Raw genomic sequence first — 23,335 nt, forward strand, 5'->3', positions numbered from 1 at the left:
AAAAGATATATAATGAAGGATGCGGGTATAGTAAAAAAAAAAACAAAAAAAAAAAAAACAGTGTTTCGCTTCTCCTACAGAGCTACATATACTATCATAAAAGGCATGACCACTGAAAAATAGAGATGTCTAAAAGAACCATTAGAAAAGTTTTAAATAGTTACCTAATGGATGTAGCAAGGTCAAATGAGGGGAAAATAAATTCTTAAATAATTAGAATAAATGGGGTCCTTTTAAATAGAGCACTAATGCATGGCTTTTTAGTAGTTTCATCTCAGATGGTGCTATATTTCGTCTAATACATTAAAAAAAAAAGAGTTTCAGTGAAATAAAGGTCTACTGGTATTCTGCATCTTTGGAAAGGAAAAATGTGATGTTTAAGCTCTACATATATTCCACTACTCTCTGAGTAGCTCCTGTTATTTAAATACACACTCAGTGTAATCATGGAGATAAAAGAAACACTGTACACAACAACTTGCTAGAGTTCTTGACGCACAGTTAAATCTACCTCATTAAGGATAACCTGAACTTACCCTCAGCCACTGTGAGAAGGTTGCCAAATTCCCCTGTGCTGTTGTGCATAGGTGGTGGCTCAGAGTTCTTGACCTGGCCTAGTGTCAGGAAGGGGTCATAGTCTGTAGACAGATCTGCCAGACTCAGGAGGTAGTGGCTCTGCTGTGTGTGCAGGTTAGAGCCGGATACACAACAGTGGAGCACCTAAACAAACAGGAAAAAAAAAACAACAAAAAAAAAACCACAGATGTAACTGTCTAACACAGATGCACATTCCATAGGGGCTCTAAAAGCTGGCTATACTGTGACCCTACACTAGAGCTATTGCACAACAGAGAACGAAAAAGCATTTGCAGGGTTAGAAATATAATTCAAAACTGATTCAGTAATTTAAAACTGCTTCAGACGGACATTCATTAATTCATTCATTCATTTATTGTTTTGTCATTTTTTAATCACAAAAATGCTCATGTGTATGGTAAAAGGCGATATGCAGCTTAAGGTACTCAATATTTATACAAGTTGTTTAATGTTATAAAATTAAGCAACATTACGCTGAATAGATTATCAGGTTAGCTAACATCATAACATAAGCTAAATGAAACACAGCACATATTCAGTCCATAAAAAACATATTGTTTAAATCTACCATGAAGGATTTTTGATGTTTATTATTTTCAAAAGTATCTCACTTTTGAAATCTCATTGTCACAAAAATTAAGTATAATCCTAAAATTATCATTTTGATAAGATGAGAGGTCCAATAAGGCTACAGAGTCTTTTTTTAATAAATAACACCATAAGATCACATCTATTATCAATGAACATTGAGGGATGTTTAATCAAAAGCACCCAGAAAGACCTTTATAAAAGTAAATACCGTTCAAACTCACAGAGTGATAAGGTTCTCAGAATTTTGACGATGTTAATGAAGACCTACTGAATTATAAATACGGATTACACTACTTGAGAGTTTCTTCAGCGAATTTGCCTGATCTCTATAAACGTACTCAATGGAAAATGTTATTTTCAGCTCCTGGTGGTATTTTGCTCTGGCGAAAAACAGAGGAAACACCCAAAGGAACATTCTTTTAAATTGAAACATTATGTGCAAATGTCGCCACATGTGGATTAGTCTAGCTGAGCCCTACAGTAGGCCACCATATGGAAGCGAGACATTATTTACTGTGCTAAGCCAGAAACCCTAATCAGAGTGGGTTTTATGGACTAATAATCAATTTCTCATGCAGTATGGCAGTGTATGAATGTGCTTAAACAGATGGCCATGCCTCTGTTGGCTGGACAAGATAAGACACGGTCCAGCACAGTTTATCACAGTGCCTGAACAGGGCTGCTTTGTTTGATTTAATTAAGACTTTATCCCTTTGGCTCATTCTCAAACACAGCACACACAAGCAACAAGCCCAGAAGGTAAACAAACATGATCAGATACTGCCTAAAATCTATATTAAAAAGCCTGACTGATTTGCTATCTGATGTAAGTCACAAGATGTTACTACTTCATTATTTCTGTATTACCTGGAGACAAAAATACATTTCTCTTCATGCCGCAATAATTGTGCCTGGACTTCTATAACCATATAATCCTATATGGACTACACAAGAAATGCAGTCTCACAAACCTAGTAAATCATCTACAATTATGTCTCACTGATGAACTCTCAACAGTAAAATGCTGCACCGCTTATTCTTTTTGGAACACAATGAGAAAGCTGAATTTTTAGCATGAGAAATGAGGCAGATGCTCTCCTAAGAGGTTGTTTGCTTGGTGACTAAGTGGTTGTCTTGCATAGCAACAGTCCACTGGACAAGAGTAGAGGAAGCTACTCAAACAGAGCCATTTGGAGGTTTATACACACTTAATTTCCTACAGATAAATTCTAAGGCTGTACCATTAGAAGAAAACCTATAGTGTAAATAGTGTATCATAAAAAGTGTAAAAATATATTTAGTGTAACTCTAAATACAGTGTAGAAATCCTAAAACTCTCCTGACATTTTGCCCTAAATTGTGGTTGAATAATCTTTTTGTTGTAATTTATAACACAGAGCTGGTGAATGTTCGTTTCTAATCTGTCAGAGGATGCTGACTCATTTTCTATAACAGCACAACATGGACAGGTTTATTTTGTCCGTGTCCGTTCTAGTACATTATTGTTTAAGTATCAACTTACAAGTACTTGTATATACATATATAGTTGTATACATATGGTATAGTTGATGCTCCATATAAATGGATTTAAATAAAAACTTTGATGTGTAATTGATACAAGATACACTAAACCTTCTTGTAAGGAAATACTTATTTAGCATATCTCCAGTGCCAGTGTTGGTGCTTTGTAACAGTCAGAGATAAAATCTGTAACTTAAAGTTTTCCCACATGATAAAGTCTTCTAGACAGAAGACCTCAGGGTTTCTTGGTAACTAGATGCATTTTTGTACAGCAGTTATAACATAACTGATAACAAGATCTAACTTGTTTCAGATGTTACACAATGTTAAATGGTAGTATAAATGGATAAAATGTTCTTTGATAAATAATTAAATTGTTCAGTACATGCTGTTACTGGAAATAATCAACTTTGGGGTCACACCAGGTAATCAGCTTCGCATCGGGCCATTGATTCAAGTCATTGATTATTTTCCTATATCAGCACGCCCTGTCTTGTTTTACTCCATGTGTATTATACATTGATGAACACTCAGCAGTTCTGGTACTGCAGGAGATCTCAGCAGAAATCATTAAAAAGCATCACGGTTCACATGAGATCGTGTGCTATAAATAAGTGTACTGCTCTGTGCTATCCTTGCCACAAAAGGCAAATTAAGGCATGAGTTAAGTGTACTTGCAGTGTACTGTGCTTAACACTGATAAATTGAAAAATAAAATAAACCCACTGTGCATATAATGACTAGCTGCGAATGATTAACAGTCATATGAGTGAAGGGGGAAACTAATGACATTTATTTCATCCTTTTTGTCTTTGCACCAGGTGCAGTTTCTCTCATATGATGATGAGTTGAATTCTCAAGTTCAGCATTCATTGGCAGGCTTATCAATTGAACAATAGGGTATTTAAATAATTTGGCCATTTTTTCCTCTGAGCATGACATCTGCACAAAGGTCTGCGGCCGACCGCATCTGCTCAACAGCAAGGGACTAATATCTCATTCACTCTGTGCCCTGGTCCCCTCATCAGTGTTTGATGCTTAACTACGAGCGTTCTCTGCTAGTTGATGACTGAACCTTTGTCTGGAATCAAGAAAGAATATACCATACCATCAAAGCACAGCATTTGATACGCAATGCACTATATTGAGGCTTTTCATTAGAAAATTGGAGGTTACTCACCCTGTATATGTAGTCCAACAGGGGTGTTTTGTGAGAGGCAGGGTCATCCAGCATAGGCATGGTGATGGGCTCCAGTAAGATGGACAGAGGGACGGTCATGCACCAGTCAAGCAAGCAGAGCAGCAAGGATACCATTAACTACAGCATTAAAAAAGAGAAAAAAACACTCCATTCAGCTAATTCACACAGTACCCTTTCATTTGAAGAGAAAAAAAAAAGGAGGCGGGGGATGCTCAACAATTGCCACTAAAGTAGCAGAAGACAAACTGTTGGAAACAAAGTGGGAGGAACCCACAAGTTAAATAAATAAAAACACTTCAGGTCCTTTAGAGCTTCTGTACTTACCTTTTTATCTGCCTCGACTGTAGAGTGCTCGGCACTGGGCAGAAGGAATGCTATCGTTGCTACAAAGATCTACAAAGGGCAGGAAACCAAAATCAATCACTGTTCTTCCTCAGCCATGTACCACCGTGAAAGCAGTAAATTATGTCCACATTTTGTCTATTCAAAAGGAGACCCACATGCACATACTTCAATTATTCTTTTAGGAAGGGACTGCTCCAGTTTCTGCAGGTGCTGCCAGTGACAGATCAACAGCTGGAAGATGTCGCAGGCTACATGAGCCACAACCTTATTGCCAAACTGAAAGGAGAGGGGGAAAAAAAAGAATTTTCAGAAGCAAAAACTAGAGAACAAAGATCTGTGATGTAACTGCTTCATCTCAGGAATTAATATTCCTGATAAATAAAATGAAAAAGATGGGCATGGATAAATAATAATATTATGCTGCACGCTTTTAAGATTTATAAAGCTAAATCATTACTTGTTCATCTAAAAGAAAATAGAAAAGAAAAACCCTGCACAGCTACATGGATTTCAGTGTAATGGATTTTGACTATTGCTATATACGCAATTATCTCTAGAACTGGGCTTTGGTCATTTGGAATTTGATTAAATTCTCTGGTATTTCTTGAATGGTTTTCTAACCATGACCTCATAGGCAGTCTATTAGAAGACTAAATAGTGAAAGACAAAAAAAAAAAAAGATGCTCCAATAATCCTTCAGCTGCTTTTAGTGCTCTTAGAGGATGGCTCCCTTTATCCACCACCTACTACCTCATTTTTTTTCACTCCATGTCAAGTTGTGCACCTCAAAAAGGTCGATTTTTGGGTGGGAGAGGGCATGGAATGAAAAAGCTTAAAATGGGATACATCATCTGAGTCTAAGTGGCTGAGAAATGATTGTACCATGTCCCTGCACTTTTTGTTGCTCTCAAAAACAGAAAAAGAAGAACAGCAAAGTGGCATATTGTCCTCTCCAGGTATTCCACTAATCGAGTGTAAACACACATGCATGCATGTATATATACACACACACACACACACACACACACACACACACACACACACACAACAAAGCATATTACTAGTAGGCCAATATACTCTAAATACACGGTTCTCAAAGTGGGTTCCGGAGACTAGCATAGTCAGTTAAAATGTTGTTACAGTGGTAGAAACCACAACCCACCATTATTAAAGTTATTATATTTATTGTTATGTTCTTATAGCTATTACACTGTTCAACCTGTCACATGAATTGAAACAAGCAGTTCTATAAATAAAATAACATGCCTAACATTTGAATAGTTGCATTATTAAAAATGATGTTATTTCTGCATTATTATTTACTTGTTTTTTATTACAGTTAAAGGGGTCCCTGGTTACAAAACGTTTGAGAACTCCTGCTCTAAAGCACCACAGTGGAGGACTGCACACTAGAGAAAAAACACTAACCTTTAAAGTGACACCAAGCACATTAATGGCATCATTTACTTGATGGTGTATCTTCTGTTGCCCCAGCTCCTCACACACCCAGAGCCCCAGACTGCAGATAGCAACACACCTACAAAAATACACACAGACATGGCTTAGCACGCACACACATGCGTGCGCGCACATGAACACTCACACACACACGGATGCACGTTTAGGCAAATAAACGTGCAATAACACTAAAAAGGAGTTAATGTGCTCTCACACACACACGTGCTCGGCTCAGTTTCACAGATACACAATACTGTATAATGTGTTTACAACAGATGGATGGTGTTTAGTTTGTTTTGAGCTCAAAGTAACAAGATAGTGTTACAAATGACTGGTAAATCAAAATGGTTGTGCTTTTGACAGGGAACAGTGACTGTCCTATTCCCTGAAGCTTTTATTTACACTTCTGCACACACATCTGAGCCTGTGAAGGGCTTTTGGGACTCCATTTCCATCAACACTGCTGACATAGATCATCAAATTTTAATATAAATGTTACATTTGTATTGCTATAAATCTTTCAGAGATGGCATGGAGCAACTGGACACAACAGCAGTAGAAAAGAGATGGTACATTTCCAAACTACATTACCATGACAAGTTAAAAAATACATTAATATATTATTAGCGATTTTGTCTGCAGTCAGTGCTACTTTGACATAATAAGGCAAATGGCTAAAGTTTACCTGGCTCCTTCACTTGGCTCATTACGTGCTGTCTTCAGCAGGATGTTTACAAGGTAGTCCTAAAAAAAAAAAAAAAAAAAAAAAGCAACAACATTCACATGACTGAAGGCATTATTGTGTGGCAACTAACCAAACGAAATAAGCTTACATGGCTAGTGAAGGAAAAGACCACACAACATACCTTCAAGTCATCTTTGCCAACCATAATATCCTGAGATTTTGGTGCAGACTGCAGTGAAGGCATCTGCTGGTACAGGTTGGGGAAGCAGACCAGAGAGCCGAGCACTGTTTGAGCTTCAATCCTTGGAGACTGTTAAATAAAACCACTTAGTTACTTTATTACTGAACTTAGAGCTAATAAATAACATAATTCAAATTCATAAAGCAAATTCATTATTTAATTCTCTACATAGATAAGAAGTGGAGATAAGTCAAAGTTTTTGACAGCTGAAAATTTTGACAGTTAAAAAGCTACACTTCTTCTACAGCATCTACTCTACTGGCCTGTCCAGTACATTTCATATTTGGTTATCAACACTTCAGTCAAATCATATGGATAAGACGTCAAATCAGCCAACTCAGCCGAATCAGATGACACAGCCGAATCAGATGACACAGCCGAATCAGATGACACAGCCGAATCAGATGACTCAACTGAATCCAACTACTCAACTGAATCCGACGACTCAAATGAATCAGATGACACAGCTGAATCAGACGACTCAAATCAATCAGACACACGGCCGAATCAGGCGACTCAAATGAATCAGATGGCATAGCCGAATCAGAGGACACAGCTGAATCAGCCAAATCAGTTGGCTCAGCCGAACTGTGTGCCACAAGGTCTATCAGACAATCTGACAGTTGAAAATATCCACACTTCCAAGCAGAGCACTGATTAAGCTGTTTTCAGTGTTACCACAGCCTTGCACAAACACAAGTTACATCCAGAATCCTATATTAATTATTAAAGCTTAAGTGATAACTTGTGATTTATGATGTGATCACAAATGTGAAAAACACTACTTTCATCTTGTTATATTTACATTTGGTAATGCTTAAACATTGAAAATCTCCAGACAAATCATTTCTCCATTCAGCTTGCATTTCTAAACTACTGTAACGTCTTTGATACTGCGGATAGAAAGTAAGCGTGCGAGTGTACACAGAACAGAGGCACTGATACCTCTGAGTTGTCCGAGTTGAGGACACGAGCAGCAGCAGTGATGAAGTCCCCGACCAACATGGTGAAGCCAGGCATGCCAAGGAAGAAGAATCGTGGCGAGCACCACCTGATCATTGTGTTCAGCACATCCTAGCAGTAAGACAGCCAGACAGGAGAGAGAAAAGATAAAACAGCTTCACTTATTATCAACGGTAAAGAACAGAGCAGACTGCACTCAGCATATCTTTCTGGGTTTATGCATGAGAAATGTATGCACTTTTATGTTTTCTACTAAAATGCACTTTTAAAAAAGCAGACAACAGAAGAGTCACAACCTTTACATAACAGACACAAACCGAAACATACATATACACAAAGGCACAAACACACACATTCATCCGCATTCATCTCCCTTAATTGAATTCTTTGTGTAGAAAGGTGGGCAAAAATGCATACAAAACAGAAAAAAGGACATAACACAACCTAGAAAGCATGAGGGGGAAAAAGAGACCTGCTGAGATAAAGATGTAAAATTGGTAGAAGCGTTGAGTTCACATGGACATTTTATGCTCATTTTGCAATAATTGACCTTTGCGATGCAGAGCAAGTAGTAGTAATTAACTGCCATAAAACTGCAGGATGATTACTTGAAATGAATGCTTTGGAGGAAGCAGCAATTCTGCCAAAGCGGTTCCATTATGCAGCTGTAAATACAACAAACTCAATCAGAATGTAGTTTGCTTTGAAAAGGCACACGCAGACCTAGGGGTTGGGACTACTGACAATAGTCTGCAAAGCAACTGAGTGCTGTGCATTTGCGAAACAGCTTTGTAATTCTTCCTTTGCAAGAGATGAGAATCCGGCTTATGTCTAGAAGTTCATACTATGAGATAATACTAAATATATTCTAATTCTTCCACAAATGTCTCAACCTTTATGAATTAATATATGACATTAAGGTGACTAAACTACTGTGTTAAAATCTGTGCGGTGTTGATCAATGAGTTAAGTCGTAGAACAGCTGCCTGATTTGTTGACTTATCTTTTCTCCCTGTAATGTGCAACAGGCACTTGCTACACATTAACCACAGACCCTATTTGAACAGTACACCAATAAATACATTTCATAAGCCAATCTCTTTAACTGTTTACAATGTATGGCTAGATTTACATTTTCATTTTCAACTAGATGAAAATGATCATCTAGATCATTTTTTAGCCATATTTCAAATAGGTCATATAATAACTAAACAGCTGGATAATGGCTTATCTATGCATTAAGTACATATCCGAGTGAATTCTATGTTCACACCGGCGTGGTGTTTAGGCAATTGCAGAGGCATCCGCAGCCTTCCGTCTCCAACAGCCAGTCATAAAGACATAAGGCATGGACTGATCAGTGGGACTACATGTTACACCTCTGCGGTGGTAAAAATCTGAACCCTATGTGTCTCTTTCCTTTTAGAGCACTCTCTGGTTTGGCTGACATATTGCGTGTGAAATCAGTAAAAGGTGAGAGCCAAAGGGGTACTGAGGTCAGTGAGCACACATTGCTACTACTGCAACAATCAAACTTTATTTAATCCCACTCACATGATGCAGGAGCTCCTATAAGGCTTAATGACATGGAAAATATTATAATGAGGATCTCTATACCATGGCCAAAGAAGAAAACCTGAAAGCTACTTCAGCTCCAAACATTGGTGTTCACGCATGCACGCGCACACACACACACACACACAAAATGAATTTACAGGTCTTAATTTCTTCTCATATGCTTATATGCTCTCACTGTTAAAAGAAAAATAAGGATTTGCAATTTATGCAATTTACAAAGGAGGTGACATGGTTTGATCCTGAGCTCTGGTTACTATCTGCATGGAATTATTCATGTTCTCCTCTGAAGATGAATAAATTTATAAAAGAAGGAGAGTTGTTAACTTGTCTGTTTACACTGAACAACAGTTATTAAGCCCAGGTTAAAGAGAAAGCAAAAAAAAAAATACTATAACATTAACATTAAAATAACGTTATCAGTAATAATTGCATAATGACTGATATTATAATATTATAATAAACCCAATGAAGCTTTTACAAAACATGCTGTGACAAAAAAGTTCAACACTTAGAATTTTTGGCAGCTGTTATTACTAAAGAGCAATAATTGATTTAAAAAATATATATTTAAAAAAAATAAATAAATCATTGCACAGACTACAGCACCATCTAGCGGTTAAAGCCTGGTAATGTAATTCTCTTAATATGTTCAGTGTGGATAAAGTTTAGGGTGCAGTGGACTGTTCTGACTAAATCAAGAATAACAAACTACTGTGCGATCAAATGGCAAATTATTTTCTACATAAGCAACCAAATACCATGTACAAAATGCTGGCACCATCTAACGGTCACAGTGTGAATGTAAACATACTTTAACATATATGCCACATACTAATGTCGTATAATATAATAATATCGAGGTACTGATATTATCTAGCAAAGGTTACAAAATTCTCTTTGTGTCCCCACTGTGATGTGATAAAAGAACTTACTAAGACTACAAACACAAAGAATGTGGAGCAAGAAGGTGTTAGATCCCATGTGGACTGACAGATACCTGATCATCACTAGTGAAGCCCTTGTGCATGACGTGGTAGAGATGTACCAGGAAGTCACTGTTGGGTGGCACATCCTGATGTTTAGTCATCATCTCACAGATCAGCCTATAAGCCTGCAGTTTCCCACTCTTAAACTCTGCAGGCAGCATGGTGGCCTGGGGACACAGAGAAAAGTGCAGAAAATCAATAAAAATGTCAAAGGAATGATTCATCACAAACAAGTGTGGATAAAGCCACACCAAAGGATAAAGCTGACCTTTCTGTAGATTACTCAGTCAACATTTCAGTTCTATACCTAATTCAATCATCACATAACCATGCATGGTTCATAAAATAATGACGCACCTTGAAAAGCCAGGAAGCTAACATTCGAAGCGGAGGAATGAACAGTGTTGTGGGCAGAGCTGACTGGTTATCCACATTGATCCCCAGGTTATCTCTTATCTGGGAACATAAACATTTTTTAAAATTTTCTTCACTTTGAACAAAAAAACTGAGGGAACATCCTAGCACCCATCAGTGGCAGATTTTTGAATTTTTGAAGATTCAAGTGTTTGCCGTGTTCTTTAAGGGTATTAGACGTCACTACTTGGGAACCAGTTTTCCTAAATTATCAGAGTCATTACCTTGGCCAACTTGTGCCAGAGCTCATACAGGTAGCCGAAGACTTTGGCATGGATTCGAGGGCACCGGATGTTGTTAACATCCCCCAGAATGCCCAGAATCCTCCTCCAGAGTACAAAGGCAGAGTCAGCATGCCAGCCAGTCAAACAGCCACCGGCGATGATGCTGATGTCATCAGCCAGAAACTCGCTGCTGTCTGTAAGCCAAACAGATCAGACAATACAAGTCAAAGAACAGAATGATAGCCGAAATTTTAGCAGCACTGTTACGTAAAATTATTTTGGTATTCACAAAGTAAATAAAATGAAAGGAAACCTTTGAGTTTTCAAACATAATAGTTTTCACATCATATTTGCTACTTTCCTTTGTCTATTACATCTGAATAACTTGTGATTACTACTAATAATAATTAAGTCATTTCGCTGTACTCAAAAAAGAATGAAAAACCTGTTTACTCAAGACTCACTTACAATGAAAATGTCACATTTCAAAACAGCTGTTTTAAGTTTCACGCAGTTGCTGAAGTTGATAAGTAAGGAAACACAAGTCAGGAATAAAACACGAATGAGTGTGCTGCTCTACGAAGATAATCACCTACAAGGTGTAATTTCATCTCAATATCATTTTTTTTTTTAACAATAACAGCACATGGTTTATTCCACTTATACCACAGCAATTTGCCCTACCTTTTTTTTTTAATTCATTAAGGCAAGACACATAATACTTTTTTTCCATTTTACTTAAGTTTAATGTTGTGGAATGTCTGCCAAACAAGTTAACTCCTGTTAACACTTACATAATTGCAGCTTGCCTCAATAGCAGCTAGCCTCGCCAGCCTCCTTTTTCTCTTTCTTGACATTAAAAAGACAAAAAATCCAGTTTGTTACCAAGAAACTGCCAAACGCAACATCCTCTGAAAATGTAAAGGTACAGCTTTACCTTTGACTGTTCTGCTGGAGACTTTCCAAAAAATGCTAAATAATAGTCTCCAACTCACCATATCAACAATTATCCTATTTTTTTTAATGTTTATGTGGAGCATTCATCCCAGGTCCCTATGTATTCAGTTACTATAGAAACAATAACATATTAGAACAAATTCATTAATATAAACCTGTGATTTGCCTTTCAGCTGGCACTAAATCTGATTGGTCAGATTTAAGAGTTCAACAGTGCTGTGGTATAAATGTTAACGCAAAACACATTTTCATAGAATGTTTTCTTGAATTCTTTGGTCAACGTGTTCAGCCAAATTTTAAAATTAATTTTGAAATTTTTATGTAAGAGCATGTGAACAAGGGACACAGGAGGTTTGGAGGTCAGCGAAGTTGGAGAGGAAAACTGGTTCAGTACCCAGGTCATGAGGCATGTGCATGGCGTCCTCCAGGAGCTGAGGGCCGTCACTGTAACCCTGGGGCAGGAGCAGGGTGGGAGAAACGGGGGGACATGGGGACAGAGGGGCAGAGTGGAGCGAGTGGACACACTCAGAACCTACACACACAGTGGTGAAAGCACAAGGTGGAGAATCACACACACAATCAATCCACAGAACACAAACAGGAAACATGTGGTGCTTTGATTGATCACAGGGCTGTAGATGATTCGCCATCAGCAGCACTACCAAATGTAAGAAGACTTAACATTTGATCATACGGTGCTTTGGATATCATCTGAAAAATGAACCTGTTAAGGATGAGAGGGATTCACAGAGGAGGATGGATTAATGTTCACAAATACAAAGGGACACATAAATACACAAAACCACTAGGATATGCAATACCATAAAAAGCCATGTGACACCCTTCATCATGCAGAGAAATGGATTCACATAGTGAATACAGGGGATGAGTATGGAGAAACAGACAGCGCACTTGCTTGCTGCGAAGATGGATAAGTGTTAACAGATGAAGGGTCAAGAAGGACAAAGCTGAGAAGGGTTGGGAGCTCCATACATTGCATAAAGTAATCAATGTGTGTGTATGTGTAAGAAATATGTCTATTATTAGCAATGTGTGGTGGTCTATTGGTGCTTGCTAAGATCAGACAGGCCTCTATGAGAGGCACATCATTATGCCTTCAGACTCTTCAAATTAATTCAGCAATATCTCCACACTCCAAGCTTTCTTACAACAGTGAATGTGAGAAAAGTAATACATAAAAATAACTAACTAAATAAATACAACAAAAATTATTATTATTAGTAGTAGTAATAGTAGCAGTAGTAGTAGTAGTAGTAGTTGCAGTAGCAGTAAAGCAGTAGTAATAGTTGTAATAGTAGTCATAGTCGTAGCAGTAGTCGTAGCTACAGTAGGAGTAGTCGTGGTAGTTGTCATAGTAGACGTTGCAATAGTAGCCGTAGTCCTAGTAGTTGTGGCTTCTTTGAGAGCGATTTTCGTTGGAGGAGCAAAAATAAAGAACATATTTGGCCATATTGTGTCTGAAATGCCAGTTACTCTAAACTAATTTCTTGTTTATAGAACTGTTGTATGTGTTAAGGCAACATCACACTCACAATCATGCTTTTGTACTGAATAACAGCGTAGCTGTGATTTGACCATAGGCACAAGGCTGCAGGCTGAGCACCACAGGTAATCACAGCTGTGCTGAAATTCATTACAACAGCGCTCTTGCTCGTGCGATACTCCTTATTAATCAACCAAGCTGCTGGAACACTAAAGTCCTGCCCGTTTGTTAACTGAGGGTTGCTGTACCTGCCAGTGCCTCACTCTGACTCAGCAGTAGACTCCTCTGGCTCTCTGTATCAGTGGTCATTCCCATGTTAACGCTCACACTGACGTCATTGGCAGAGGAAGAGTCTTGCTCCTCCTCCACGGCTTGCCACGTCAGGAGATTTACGTCAGCGTCATTCAGGTAGGAGTTTGAGGTCTCGCTGCTCACACTCTCGCCTACAAAGAGTGAATAAGACAACAAAAATGTGTCCATTATAGCACCAGTGCAGAGAGCACAATTACTCACCACATTACTCAAAACCGTGGCCAAGTTTAGTATAGATGTATATCAAATGAATCCTGTTTCACTACATTTTTCTTCAAAAGATTCCTTAGGGAGTTGAAAAATTTCCAGGAAGCATGACACTTAAATTTCCAGGGACCATGACACTTAAATATCCAGGGACCATGACACTTAAATGCACAGATTTTATCCTTATTTTGTGGTTTAAAACTCTAAGGTGAGACAAGATTATAACTCATAGCTCAGTCTACTTTACAAATCTTGATAGGTTCTAAGCTTACCTCATTCATATTTGATTATCAAAAATAAAGTTTTTTACAGCGAAGTAGTTGATGACAAAAGATGTTTATTATGATTTTAAGAAAACCCATGGTTGGAGAAGGATTAAAGTGCATGCTCAAGGGCATGCTCTGGTAAGCAGCTTACTTTTCTCCCGGATCTTTGTCCTTGCATTCACAGACCCTGTCTCTCCTGGGTAGTCAATATCTCCAGGACTGCTGCTCCGCCGCACCAGAATCTAAGTTGCACATGAGAGAAACACACAATATTTTTTCAAAAGATTTCATACAAAATGATCTACAGAGGTCTAATAATCATTAAAAAGGGATGTGTAAAACAGTACTGACCGTGGGTGTTTCCCTCTTGCCTACTGAGCTGTTGTCACATACCCAGGATCTGCCATCAGAATAGCTTGCATTTGGAGAGTCCTCCCTGTTTTGACCTACAATTTCAACAAACACAGAATAAAATGATATAAGGACTATAATACACCTTGTCTTATAAATAATATAGGCCTAGTCCAAAAGAAGGCAATATCTCCAAAGTGAGGTGTGTGTGTGTGTGTGTGTGTGTGTGTGCGTGTGTGCGTGTGTACCTGGGAAGGAGTCCGTGAGTTGCTGGGTAATATCCGAGGTGCTGCTGCTGCGAGGGAGGGGATTGTCTCCCTCTCCCATCTCTCCTTCTCCTCCACATTCAGACAACTGACATTCTTCAACATCTGAGAAGGAAAAAAGTCATACAAAAGTTCACACATGTGGAGTAATAAAGACTCACACAAAATAGATAATTATTGCTAGTTTGTTGATATCTTGGTATGTACTGGTCTGATACTGAGTATCGCTTTCAGGCCGATACTGGTCTGAAATGCTGAATTCTGTGCATAAATGTGTTGAACAGGTGTTATATTGAATGACACAATACAGATATTAGAATAGAACATAGGACACACTTATTTTAAAAACACACTGCCATCCCATCTCTTATGTTTTGCATTTTCTCATTTGCATTTTGTACAGCATTAGGTATGGTTAGGTATAGTTGGTGAAGTGTGTATTCGAGCCCCAAAAACCAATCCCTGGTGCTCTTAAAAACAGTGGTCTGGTGGGCCCCGGAGTGGTGTAACAGAAAAGTGTTCGCCCTGTCATACGGATATTACAAGTTTGAATCCTGATAATGCCACAGCCATCTGTGGCCAGGAGTCCAAGAGAGCAAAACTGAGGGAGGGAGGGGTGGCATACTCTCTCTCTCCTATCAATCACAGCGACACTAGCCAATAATGGGCGCCTGTGAGCTCATGTATGCGGAAGTGGGCGGCTAGCACTTTTCCTTCAAGCGTGTTATGCCACCCCCTTACGTTGCATGAGCAGTGAAAAGATACTTCTTCGGAGGAAGCACATGACAGCCTTCATCCTCCCTGGTTGGTAGCTGTTGTGTGATGCTGATAGGTGGAATTTGGCCATGACTACGTTAAGGAGAAAATCCGGGAAAAATCAGAAGCAAGCCACACTCAGTGTTGCTACCAAAGGAAAACCAGGAAAAAGTGAAAAAATGAACCTAGTGCAAACCTGCATGTACACATTCGGACATATGGAACTGTGCAATCAAGTCACAGTTAGGAGGAATTCGTCTTTGTGAATGTCAGACTCAGGTATATGGACAAAGTGTGAAAACACCCTTAGCAGCAAAAGCTTGCGGAGTTACCATAAGGTTGTCAGTGTCTGATTAGCATGAAGTACCAGCCAATATACAGAGCTCAGATATTGGTATTGTATCAACAAACACACAATAAAAATACTAAAAAAATAAAAAAATATAATGGTAGAATAATTAGATGTCACATGTTATATATAAGTCACTATATAATTTACATGAAGTAATGTTATAAAAAAACATAAAAATATTACTAGCATTACTACTAATAGTAATCTGCTATATTTTTCTTAGTACAGATCAGGTGAGTTTAGGTGATCAAACATTCCTAGATGCTGAAGAAAGTTAATGAGAAAGAAAGTGAAAGTACTGGAAGCACAAATAGACTGAGACAGCACAGTTACCTGAGAGTCTGTGAGAGCAATGAGAGTTGTGAGAGATACCAGGCAAGAAAGAGCTGACAGTGTGCAGCAGCATTGGCACACTCTTGGTGGCCGGCAAAGCTTCATACAGATGCACACAGTTGCTGATAGACTGGCTTCGCTTAGCTACCCAAGGAACGAGCACAGAAATAGAAAGACAGAAAGACAGCAAAGTCAACCATATCCTACAGTGTGGAAAATAGCGCATGCTGAGAGCTTTTCATTGGAAGTGTTGAAAGCATGGAAATACAATATTACAGTTTAGAATAAGAAATTACCAAAATCAATACAAAGAATTCTATAATTTAATGTTTACTTATTGGACTTCAATACAGATACCCATTAAAAATGATAGGGAACCTTTTATTTACTGAAATAAGAATATTTCAAGTGATATTTATATGACAGATGCATAGAAACATACAGAAACAGCAATGAATACTGACATAAAACAAATCTGTTCTATTTATATATATTTACACATTGTGATGTTAATCCTTATGCCATAATGACCCATTAAACCAGTGCTTTTCCCTACTTTATGTGCTCTGCTCAATTTATTTAAAATCTGTTTACAAGTCATATTTCTAATATTTTCTCCCTAGAGAAACTGAAATAAATGCAAAATGTGGATCATAAAGGTAATGTTTTCATATGTCCTGTGCTCTTATTTCTACTCCCACCTGTACACACATATACATGCCATCAACAAAGAGTTTTTGGATATTTTAAAATAAATGTTATAACTGTATGTTTAGAAACCCTAAAGCAATGGCATGTGCCAATGAGACATAGCATTGTAAAGTAAGGATAAAAACCAAAAGCTAGACATTTCATAGACTCTGATGGCATATTTCATAGAATACTTTTCTTTAAAAAATTTTCTCTGCAACGTACTTTAATCATCAGCTTTGCTTCCACTTGCAATGTATTACCTATTTATGCATATTAATGAGAATTCATTACATTCTTAATGAAACTATCAAAAACAGCCCACCAACTGATGTGAATGCTCTCTTAACGAAAGCAGCAGAACTGACTTGTTTGAAGATAACTGTAGAACTAATCCAATTAGGCAAAAAGGAAATGAGACATATGGAGCCATGCTGTTTCATGTGGCTCCTTCACACACATTTGCTAACACATATCTATGCACAGCTCAAGAGAGGCTCAAATGCATCTGCTCCAAATTCAAGCAGCTCTCCACATAAAGAGATACAATCTCCTCCTACACATTAAAAGCAAGAACGCTAGTGGTAAGCATGTAGTTAGTGAGTGCGTGTGGGGGGAGGGAAGAAGACAGAAAGAAAGTAATGAAGGAAGTCAGAGCGGTGTTCTGACCTGATGCTTTCTGTCGGACGTTATTGCGAGCCTTCTCCACAGCAGGAGCTCCGGTGGTGGTGGCACTGCGGATGCGCATGGGCTCCTGAGCGCCAGCTTGCTCTCCTGCATTCCTCCAACTCAGAGAGAATGACCTCGCTACCACTGATGATTTCTGAGAATCCTGCATCACTCCTACACAAGCACACACACACAGGCATACAATTTATATAGCACCTTTATGCAAAAAAAATTTAAATACATAAATAAAAAAAATTTAAAAAATAAACCAAGCATGGAAGTATTTTCATACAAGTCTTTCTTGAACTCTTCAGTCAAAGGTATTTGCAAATTACAAATTAAAACAGTATCATTTGTACTTTCAGACATTGAGGAAACAACCTGTGGTTAAGAATTCCTGACAACAATATGTGAACAAGGAAGCCTAAGGGTGAAGGATTAGCATAAAACCTTGAGGAAAGAGCATGTCATTGAATTTTTTTTTTTTTTTACAGTATTGCTTTAATGTTGGAAAGTTGGATAAAACTATATAACAGCTGTTTTTTCTCGTGTATTTCATGCTACACGTGTTTTGATTAAACAGGTTTTCTGTTCTAGTCTCTGTGGTAGTTGCACATAGACTACACATGTTAACCTGAAAAACCTGAGAGTGGTGTCTGTACACCCACTGGCTACTTTAATAGGAACACCTGTACCCCTGCCCATTCAGGCAATTATCCAGTCAGCCATTCATGTGTCAGCAGTGCAATGCATAAAATAATACAGGTCAAGAGTAGGGCTGCCACAAATTCTCGATTATAATCAACTACTCGTTTATAAAAAAAAAAAAAAAAATCCTCATTGAAAATATTCCATAATGAAATATTCGGCAAATGCCACTCCAGAAGCTGGAGATAATGTCCAGCAAAGCTGACTTTACAACCAACCACAAGGAAGACCATTCAGCTTCATGATGGAAAGCAGTGTGCAGAGCCTTGGCCCATGCAAGAAAAGGAGCAGTAAACTAGTGACAAGAAATGTACTCATACACCGTTACAACATGTTTAATGTTTGCGTGTGTTTATAAATACTCCTGCGTGCAGGCATGTAGAGGATAGAAGATAATGGAGGGTGAACTAAACAAAACGGAGACATTATTGTTTCTGATTAAATGATAATTTAAGCATTGTGAACAAAACTACAAACACACAAATAAATACACACACACACACCTCGGCCCCGCTGTTTCTTTTCTTTTTGCTCAGAGAGCTTGTCAAGTGGAAGGTTGTTGAGGTCCAGGCCATAGACGCAACGGGCCAGCACGACGGTCAGGGAGTCCATGATGCTGGCCCACTCGATCACCAGCTCCTCCCAGTGGCTGAGAGAGGACAGCACTGCCAGCAGGTCGTCCCACAGCTCACGAGAGATGAACACACTGAGATTGGCTCGCACCCACGCTACAATGATGGTCTAAAGCAAAACAGGCGTGTTACAGTTCAAACCATAGCAAAACAAGAAACAGTATGCTCAACAGTGCAGAGGACCTGCTCCTCTGCAGGTTTCACTGTCCTGTTATTAGTAAACTACAGTGTGTTGCAGTGTGAGGGACTCCTGACTCACTCTGAAGAGGACACTAGCCAGGCTCTGGGCAAAAGCGTCTTTTCTTTGGTCATCCTGTGACCTCTTCATGACTGCTTCAGTGATTCTCAGCAGAACTTGCAGCATCTGTTCCCTAAAAAAACCACATTCAGAACATCAGCATGTGAATATGCATTTAAATATGATGCTTTCCACCACATCAGAGTTCAGGGGCACAAAATGTACATAATGATATTAGTCTAACCACACCAGTGCTGTCATGGTATTGGCATAATATATATAAAAATTATACACTGCTGTGCTGCAGAGCTGAACATTTGTTTGTTTGCGTGTACAATAAGAGAAGCTGTACCAGGTCTGTCGGTTCATGCTGTGCTCCATAATCATGTGGCGGTAGATACTGAGCACGGCCCTGCACACCTCCACTTGGTTCTCAAGCAGTTTGGGCACATCATGACAAGGCTCCAACAGGAACACGTTAGAAGAGTTTGTCAGGAAAACCTGTAAACACCTATAAAAATTAGATACTGGTAACAGATATGGGTCACCATTCATGACGGACACAGTAATGGCAACACGACTGCAAAACATTTTGTTGTAAAGCCAAAGACATTTCTTTACAAAGTTGTAGGTGTTAATAAGCCATGTACAATAAAGAAATTGAATCTCCTTCTACACAGATGACTAAGTGGAGGTAAAAGCTATTACTTTAGTTTGACTCTGGTCACAAAGCTATAGTGTGTTTGTATGTGTGGACCTGTAGGGTAGGCTGAATGCCAGCTTTCACATCATGGTTCTGTTCCTCAGTCAGACACCCTCTGCTGATGGCACTGCTGAAGGAGTAAGTTCGCCCCCAGCTGGATGATCTCTTGTGCCCATGGCTCTCCTAGAAACAGACACACAACAGCTTCCTTTATGTATGCCTAAACATACAGACTGAACTTGACCGTCTTGATTCCTTTACCAGCAAAGAACATCCTATTAATCCAAACCATACTTTTCACTTCCTTTATGGCAACACAACCTTATTATTTATCTTAACATTTTACGTTTCATTACAAACAATATTTACAGTGATGATATTAAACAATATTGGTCATAATATTGAATGGGAGAGCAAAAAATTCTACCTTATAACTAATAATCCTTCTTTACTATTATGAAAGCATTATAGTTGAGCCTTACAGCACAGGATCTGCATGAGCATAGGCATGAAACAGTTACAAACACAGACAGGAACACACTTACTTTTTTCAGGGTTTTAATCGTGTAATCTCTTTTGTTGTTTGTCTCTTCGTGTAATTTATATATGGTCTATTTATTCCTAGCTTCCCCTCTAACAGGAGTTAATTTTGTATTGTTCCACTTTGAGCAAAAATTAAAATTTTAAAATTTAACATTTAAAATAGTACTGTGATTTTACTGTGACTAAAAAAAATCACCCAAACCTGCCCAAGTTTAAACATATAATTGTGTTTGGTATCAGGAAATGACTCTCTTTGTTGTTTTATTGTTTTATTTTATGTTCAACATATTGGTAATCAGATGATAAACCGAACCATGTACACACCATCATGAAACTCTCTCTCTCTTTTTTTTTTTAAACAAATATTCACATGCATAGGTGTGTATATGTGTATAACACCTGTGAGTGGTGTGTACTGTCAGTCTCAATGGGTTGCTGTGCCGCCTCTGTCTCCTCATCATGATCTGTCTTTTCAGGCTCAGTCATGAAGTTGGGCCTATCCTGCAGAATCCATTTCCTGTACACTTTAATCACCTTACGGGTGGCTGACGCCTCACAGGACGGCAGCAGGAAGGCCTGAGGGGTGACAAAAAAACATTAGGATTAAATGCCTAAAAATATTTACATTATTACCATATTAACATCACAAAACAAAGCCCTGTTTATAAGCAGTTTAAGTCATTTTTATTTTACTTCCAACAGCAAAATATGGGCAAAAAAGGGCAAGGGGTAAATAAAAACTGATATTGTTTGCATTAGTCAAGCCAAAAACAGATTATTTTACTGTCAAGATAAGGCTAAACATTCTTTATTGTCAATATGTTGTAACTGCAGTATTATTTAAAAGCACAAAATATATTAATGCAACATGACCACAAGGTGGCAGCATTGTAGCATAAACCATACACCAACCGAGCAAACCGTGCAGAAATCTCAGCTATACACGAGTCAGTATTCTGTCTGACCTGGTGGAAAACCTCGTTGACAAAGTTGACGTTGTCTCGTGTAGAGAGCAGAATGCAGTGCACCATGTCGTAAACGGAGCGGTGCTCCTCCTCAATGCTACACAGACTGGAGTTGCTGCCTCTGCGGTCAGACAGTGTGCTGCTGTTCGAGTGGTTTTTCTCCTGCTCCGCCGGCCCATTGGGCTCCGACTCGCTACTCTTCTCCTGACTGCTACTGCCTGCAGTTACAGTCTGGTATAAACACACATACACAGGTTACGTGGGTACTCGTTACTGCATTTTACAAAGAGATAACAGCCACTCCTAATTATCTTTAATCTTTCATCAAAACTAAGAAAGAAATAAACGTAGATGAATAGAGGTTTGAATAGAGGTTGAATAGAGGTTAATATTTTCAAATTAAATCACATAAAAGAACCTTGGTTTCAATTTACAGCTGCACTTATTAACTTAAGTAATTAAATATGGATTTTAGGCTGCAATGCTATTCCTTAAAAGGTCAGTTATTTTGACAGAAATTCTCTAATTTGAAAAATATAAAAATCAGAATTCAAACAAATACAGACTCTTTCTCTAGTGTTCCCTCTAGCCATATCCTCAAAACAAAATTCACATGAGCCAGCTAAGTTCAGCTTTCTGACAAGCAACAGAGCTAACAGGCTATTTTGCTTTTTCTCATGTTTATAGAGCTTCTAAGAGTTTATTGGCAGCCACAGAGAGTTATTCCTCTGAACAGATATTTTACTGATAGCTGCTGGAATGTGAGAACTTTTTTGCCCTTCTTGCTTCTACCTGGATGATCTTGGGAAGAACTTCTCCTCCATTCTTAGTGCTGGTTGTAGCTGAGCTCACATACTTCTTCTCCAGGAAGAAGTTGACCAGCCAGGTGATGAAGGCTACACGGGGGGCTAGGTACTGATCACGTGTGCAGAATGTGCTCTCGCTGTTGCGTGAAACCCGCACATATAGAGGCTTCGGTCGGTGGTGGGGGAGGTCTGAGAGAGCGGGAGGGAGGACAGACAGGACATGATATAACTGAAACAAGTAAATAAAAATGCATTCTGCTTCTGATTTCTGTTCCGAAAATTCTGCGTGTCTGTTCAACAAATAATTTCTAATAACTAATGAGAGATTAATGTTCACTTAAAAAAGGACACCTTCAAGCAGGGGGTCTGACGTACTTGGAAGTAAACCTATTCAGGTGCTAGATTGCCATTTATCCTAAAAGGGAATACTTTATCAAAGCTAATGGAAAGGTAAATGTAGCTCTGTGCAAGGCATGGTGCTCTGTTTAGCCCTGTATAATGCTCCAAGTATGTCTGTAACAGCTAGAATATAGTTAACCCTCTCATTTCTAAATTTCTGTATAAATATTGGTATTCTGCAATTTGACACTTTGTTTCTTCCAAAAGTGTACATCCATACAGGATTTTATTGTGTAAATTAGGCTAAACAGTAAGATTGAGCACTGTTGGTTTTGATTCTGGTGAATACCTTGGCAGTATTTACTGTATATAATGTACTCTACTGTACTCTGGTGAACTCTTTTAAGGTTAATATGCTTGAAGAATTTAAAGTGAAGACTTACCTAACAATGGCTTATAGAGGTTGGTGAGCTTGGTGAATGAAGGAAAGAGGTGTGGCAGGTAGTACTTCTTAAAAAGGGCAAAGAGAAACCTGAAGCCTGAGTCCTGTTTGTCCTTCTTGTGCCATTCCAGACTGGATGCCTATAAACAGAGATTCAAATCAGTGCTAAGCAAATGCCTGGACGAAATAACAAGTATCCAACAAGAGAAACCATCAGTGGGGGAAGAAGAAAAAAAAAAATTCTACAGAAATTAAATGTTGTCTGCTGGTGTACTCAGTTTGGTGCAATTTTTTTCCAAATGGAATTTAAGAACAAATTTTTAGTGTATCACATATAAAAACTCACATTTCTATAACATACACATCACTGAGCACTTTATTAGGAACACTATACTATGATGGCCTTAACTGTAGCTAATTTGCAGGTACAGTGCCGGCACACATCATGGCTGTAGTGATGCCTAATATAAATAATACACTAACAAACGTCAT

At 38.5% G+C, this 23,335-nt stretch overlaps 1 protein-coding gene across 4 annotated transcripts in view; it reads right to left on the bottom strand.

Annotated features, from left to right (window-relative positions):
- The window catches only part of ralgapa2 (Ral GTPase activating protein catalytic subunit alpha 2), a 99,546-nt gene that overhangs the window by 34,973 nt on the left and 41,238 nt on the right, over positions 1–23,335 (bottom strand). For 2 of the 4 annotated variants that reach the window (XM_026934151.3, XM_034308307.2), the window contains exons 8-33: positions 22,845–22,983; positions 22,049–22,251; positions 21,257–21,487; positions 20,691–20,867; positions 19,803–19,931; positions 19,398–19,546; positions 19,067–19,178; positions 18,679–18,916; positions 17,468–17,641; positions 16,109–16,252; positions 14,650–14,772; positions 14,402–14,496; positions 14,202–14,292; positions 13,514–13,708; positions 12,156–12,293; positions 10,805–10,998; positions 10,524–10,622; positions 10,178–10,333; positions 7,585–7,713; positions 6,580–6,708; positions 6,399–6,457; positions 5,684–5,792; positions 4,421–4,531; positions 4,235–4,303; positions 3,890–4,027; positions 537–720 (exon numbers count right to left, since the gene is read on the bottom strand). In XM_026934151.3, coding sequence (XP_026789952.2) covers positions 537–720; positions 3,890–4,027; positions 4,235–4,303; positions 4,421–4,531; positions 5,684–5,792; positions 6,399–6,457; positions 6,580–6,708; positions 7,585–7,713; positions 10,178–10,333; positions 10,524–10,622; positions 10,805–10,998; positions 12,156–12,293; positions 13,514–13,708; positions 14,202–14,292; positions 14,402–14,496; positions 14,650–14,772; positions 16,109–16,252; positions 17,468–17,641; positions 18,679–18,916; positions 19,067–19,178; positions 19,398–19,546; positions 19,803–19,931; positions 20,691–20,867; positions 21,257–21,487; positions 22,049–22,251; positions 22,845–22,983 — 3,715 coding nt within the window. The remainder of the gene's footprint in view (positions 1–536; positions 721–3,889; positions 4,028–4,234; positions 4,304–4,420; positions 4,532–5,683; positions 5,793–6,398; positions 6,458–6,579; positions 6,709–7,584; positions 7,714–10,177; positions 10,334–10,523; positions 10,623–10,804; positions 10,999–12,155; positions 12,294–13,513; positions 13,709–14,201; positions 14,293–14,401; positions 14,497–14,649; positions 14,773–16,108; positions 16,253–17,467; positions 17,642–18,678; positions 18,917–19,066; positions 19,179–19,397; positions 19,547–19,802; positions 19,932–20,690; positions 20,868–21,256; positions 21,488–22,048; positions 22,252–22,844; positions 22,984–23,335) is intronic. The other 2 variants (XM_053237309.1, XM_053237310.1) reach the window with 2 other exon arrangements.

This window comes from Pangasianodon hypophthalmus, chromosome 10, assembly GCF_027358585.1.
Source record: "Pangasianodon hypophthalmus isolate fPanHyp1 chromosome 10, fPanHyp1.pri, whole genome shotgun sequence".
Classification (NCBI taxonomy): Eukaryota; Metazoa; Chordata; class Actinopteri; order Siluriformes; family Pangasiidae; genus Pangasianodon; species Pangasianodon hypophthalmus.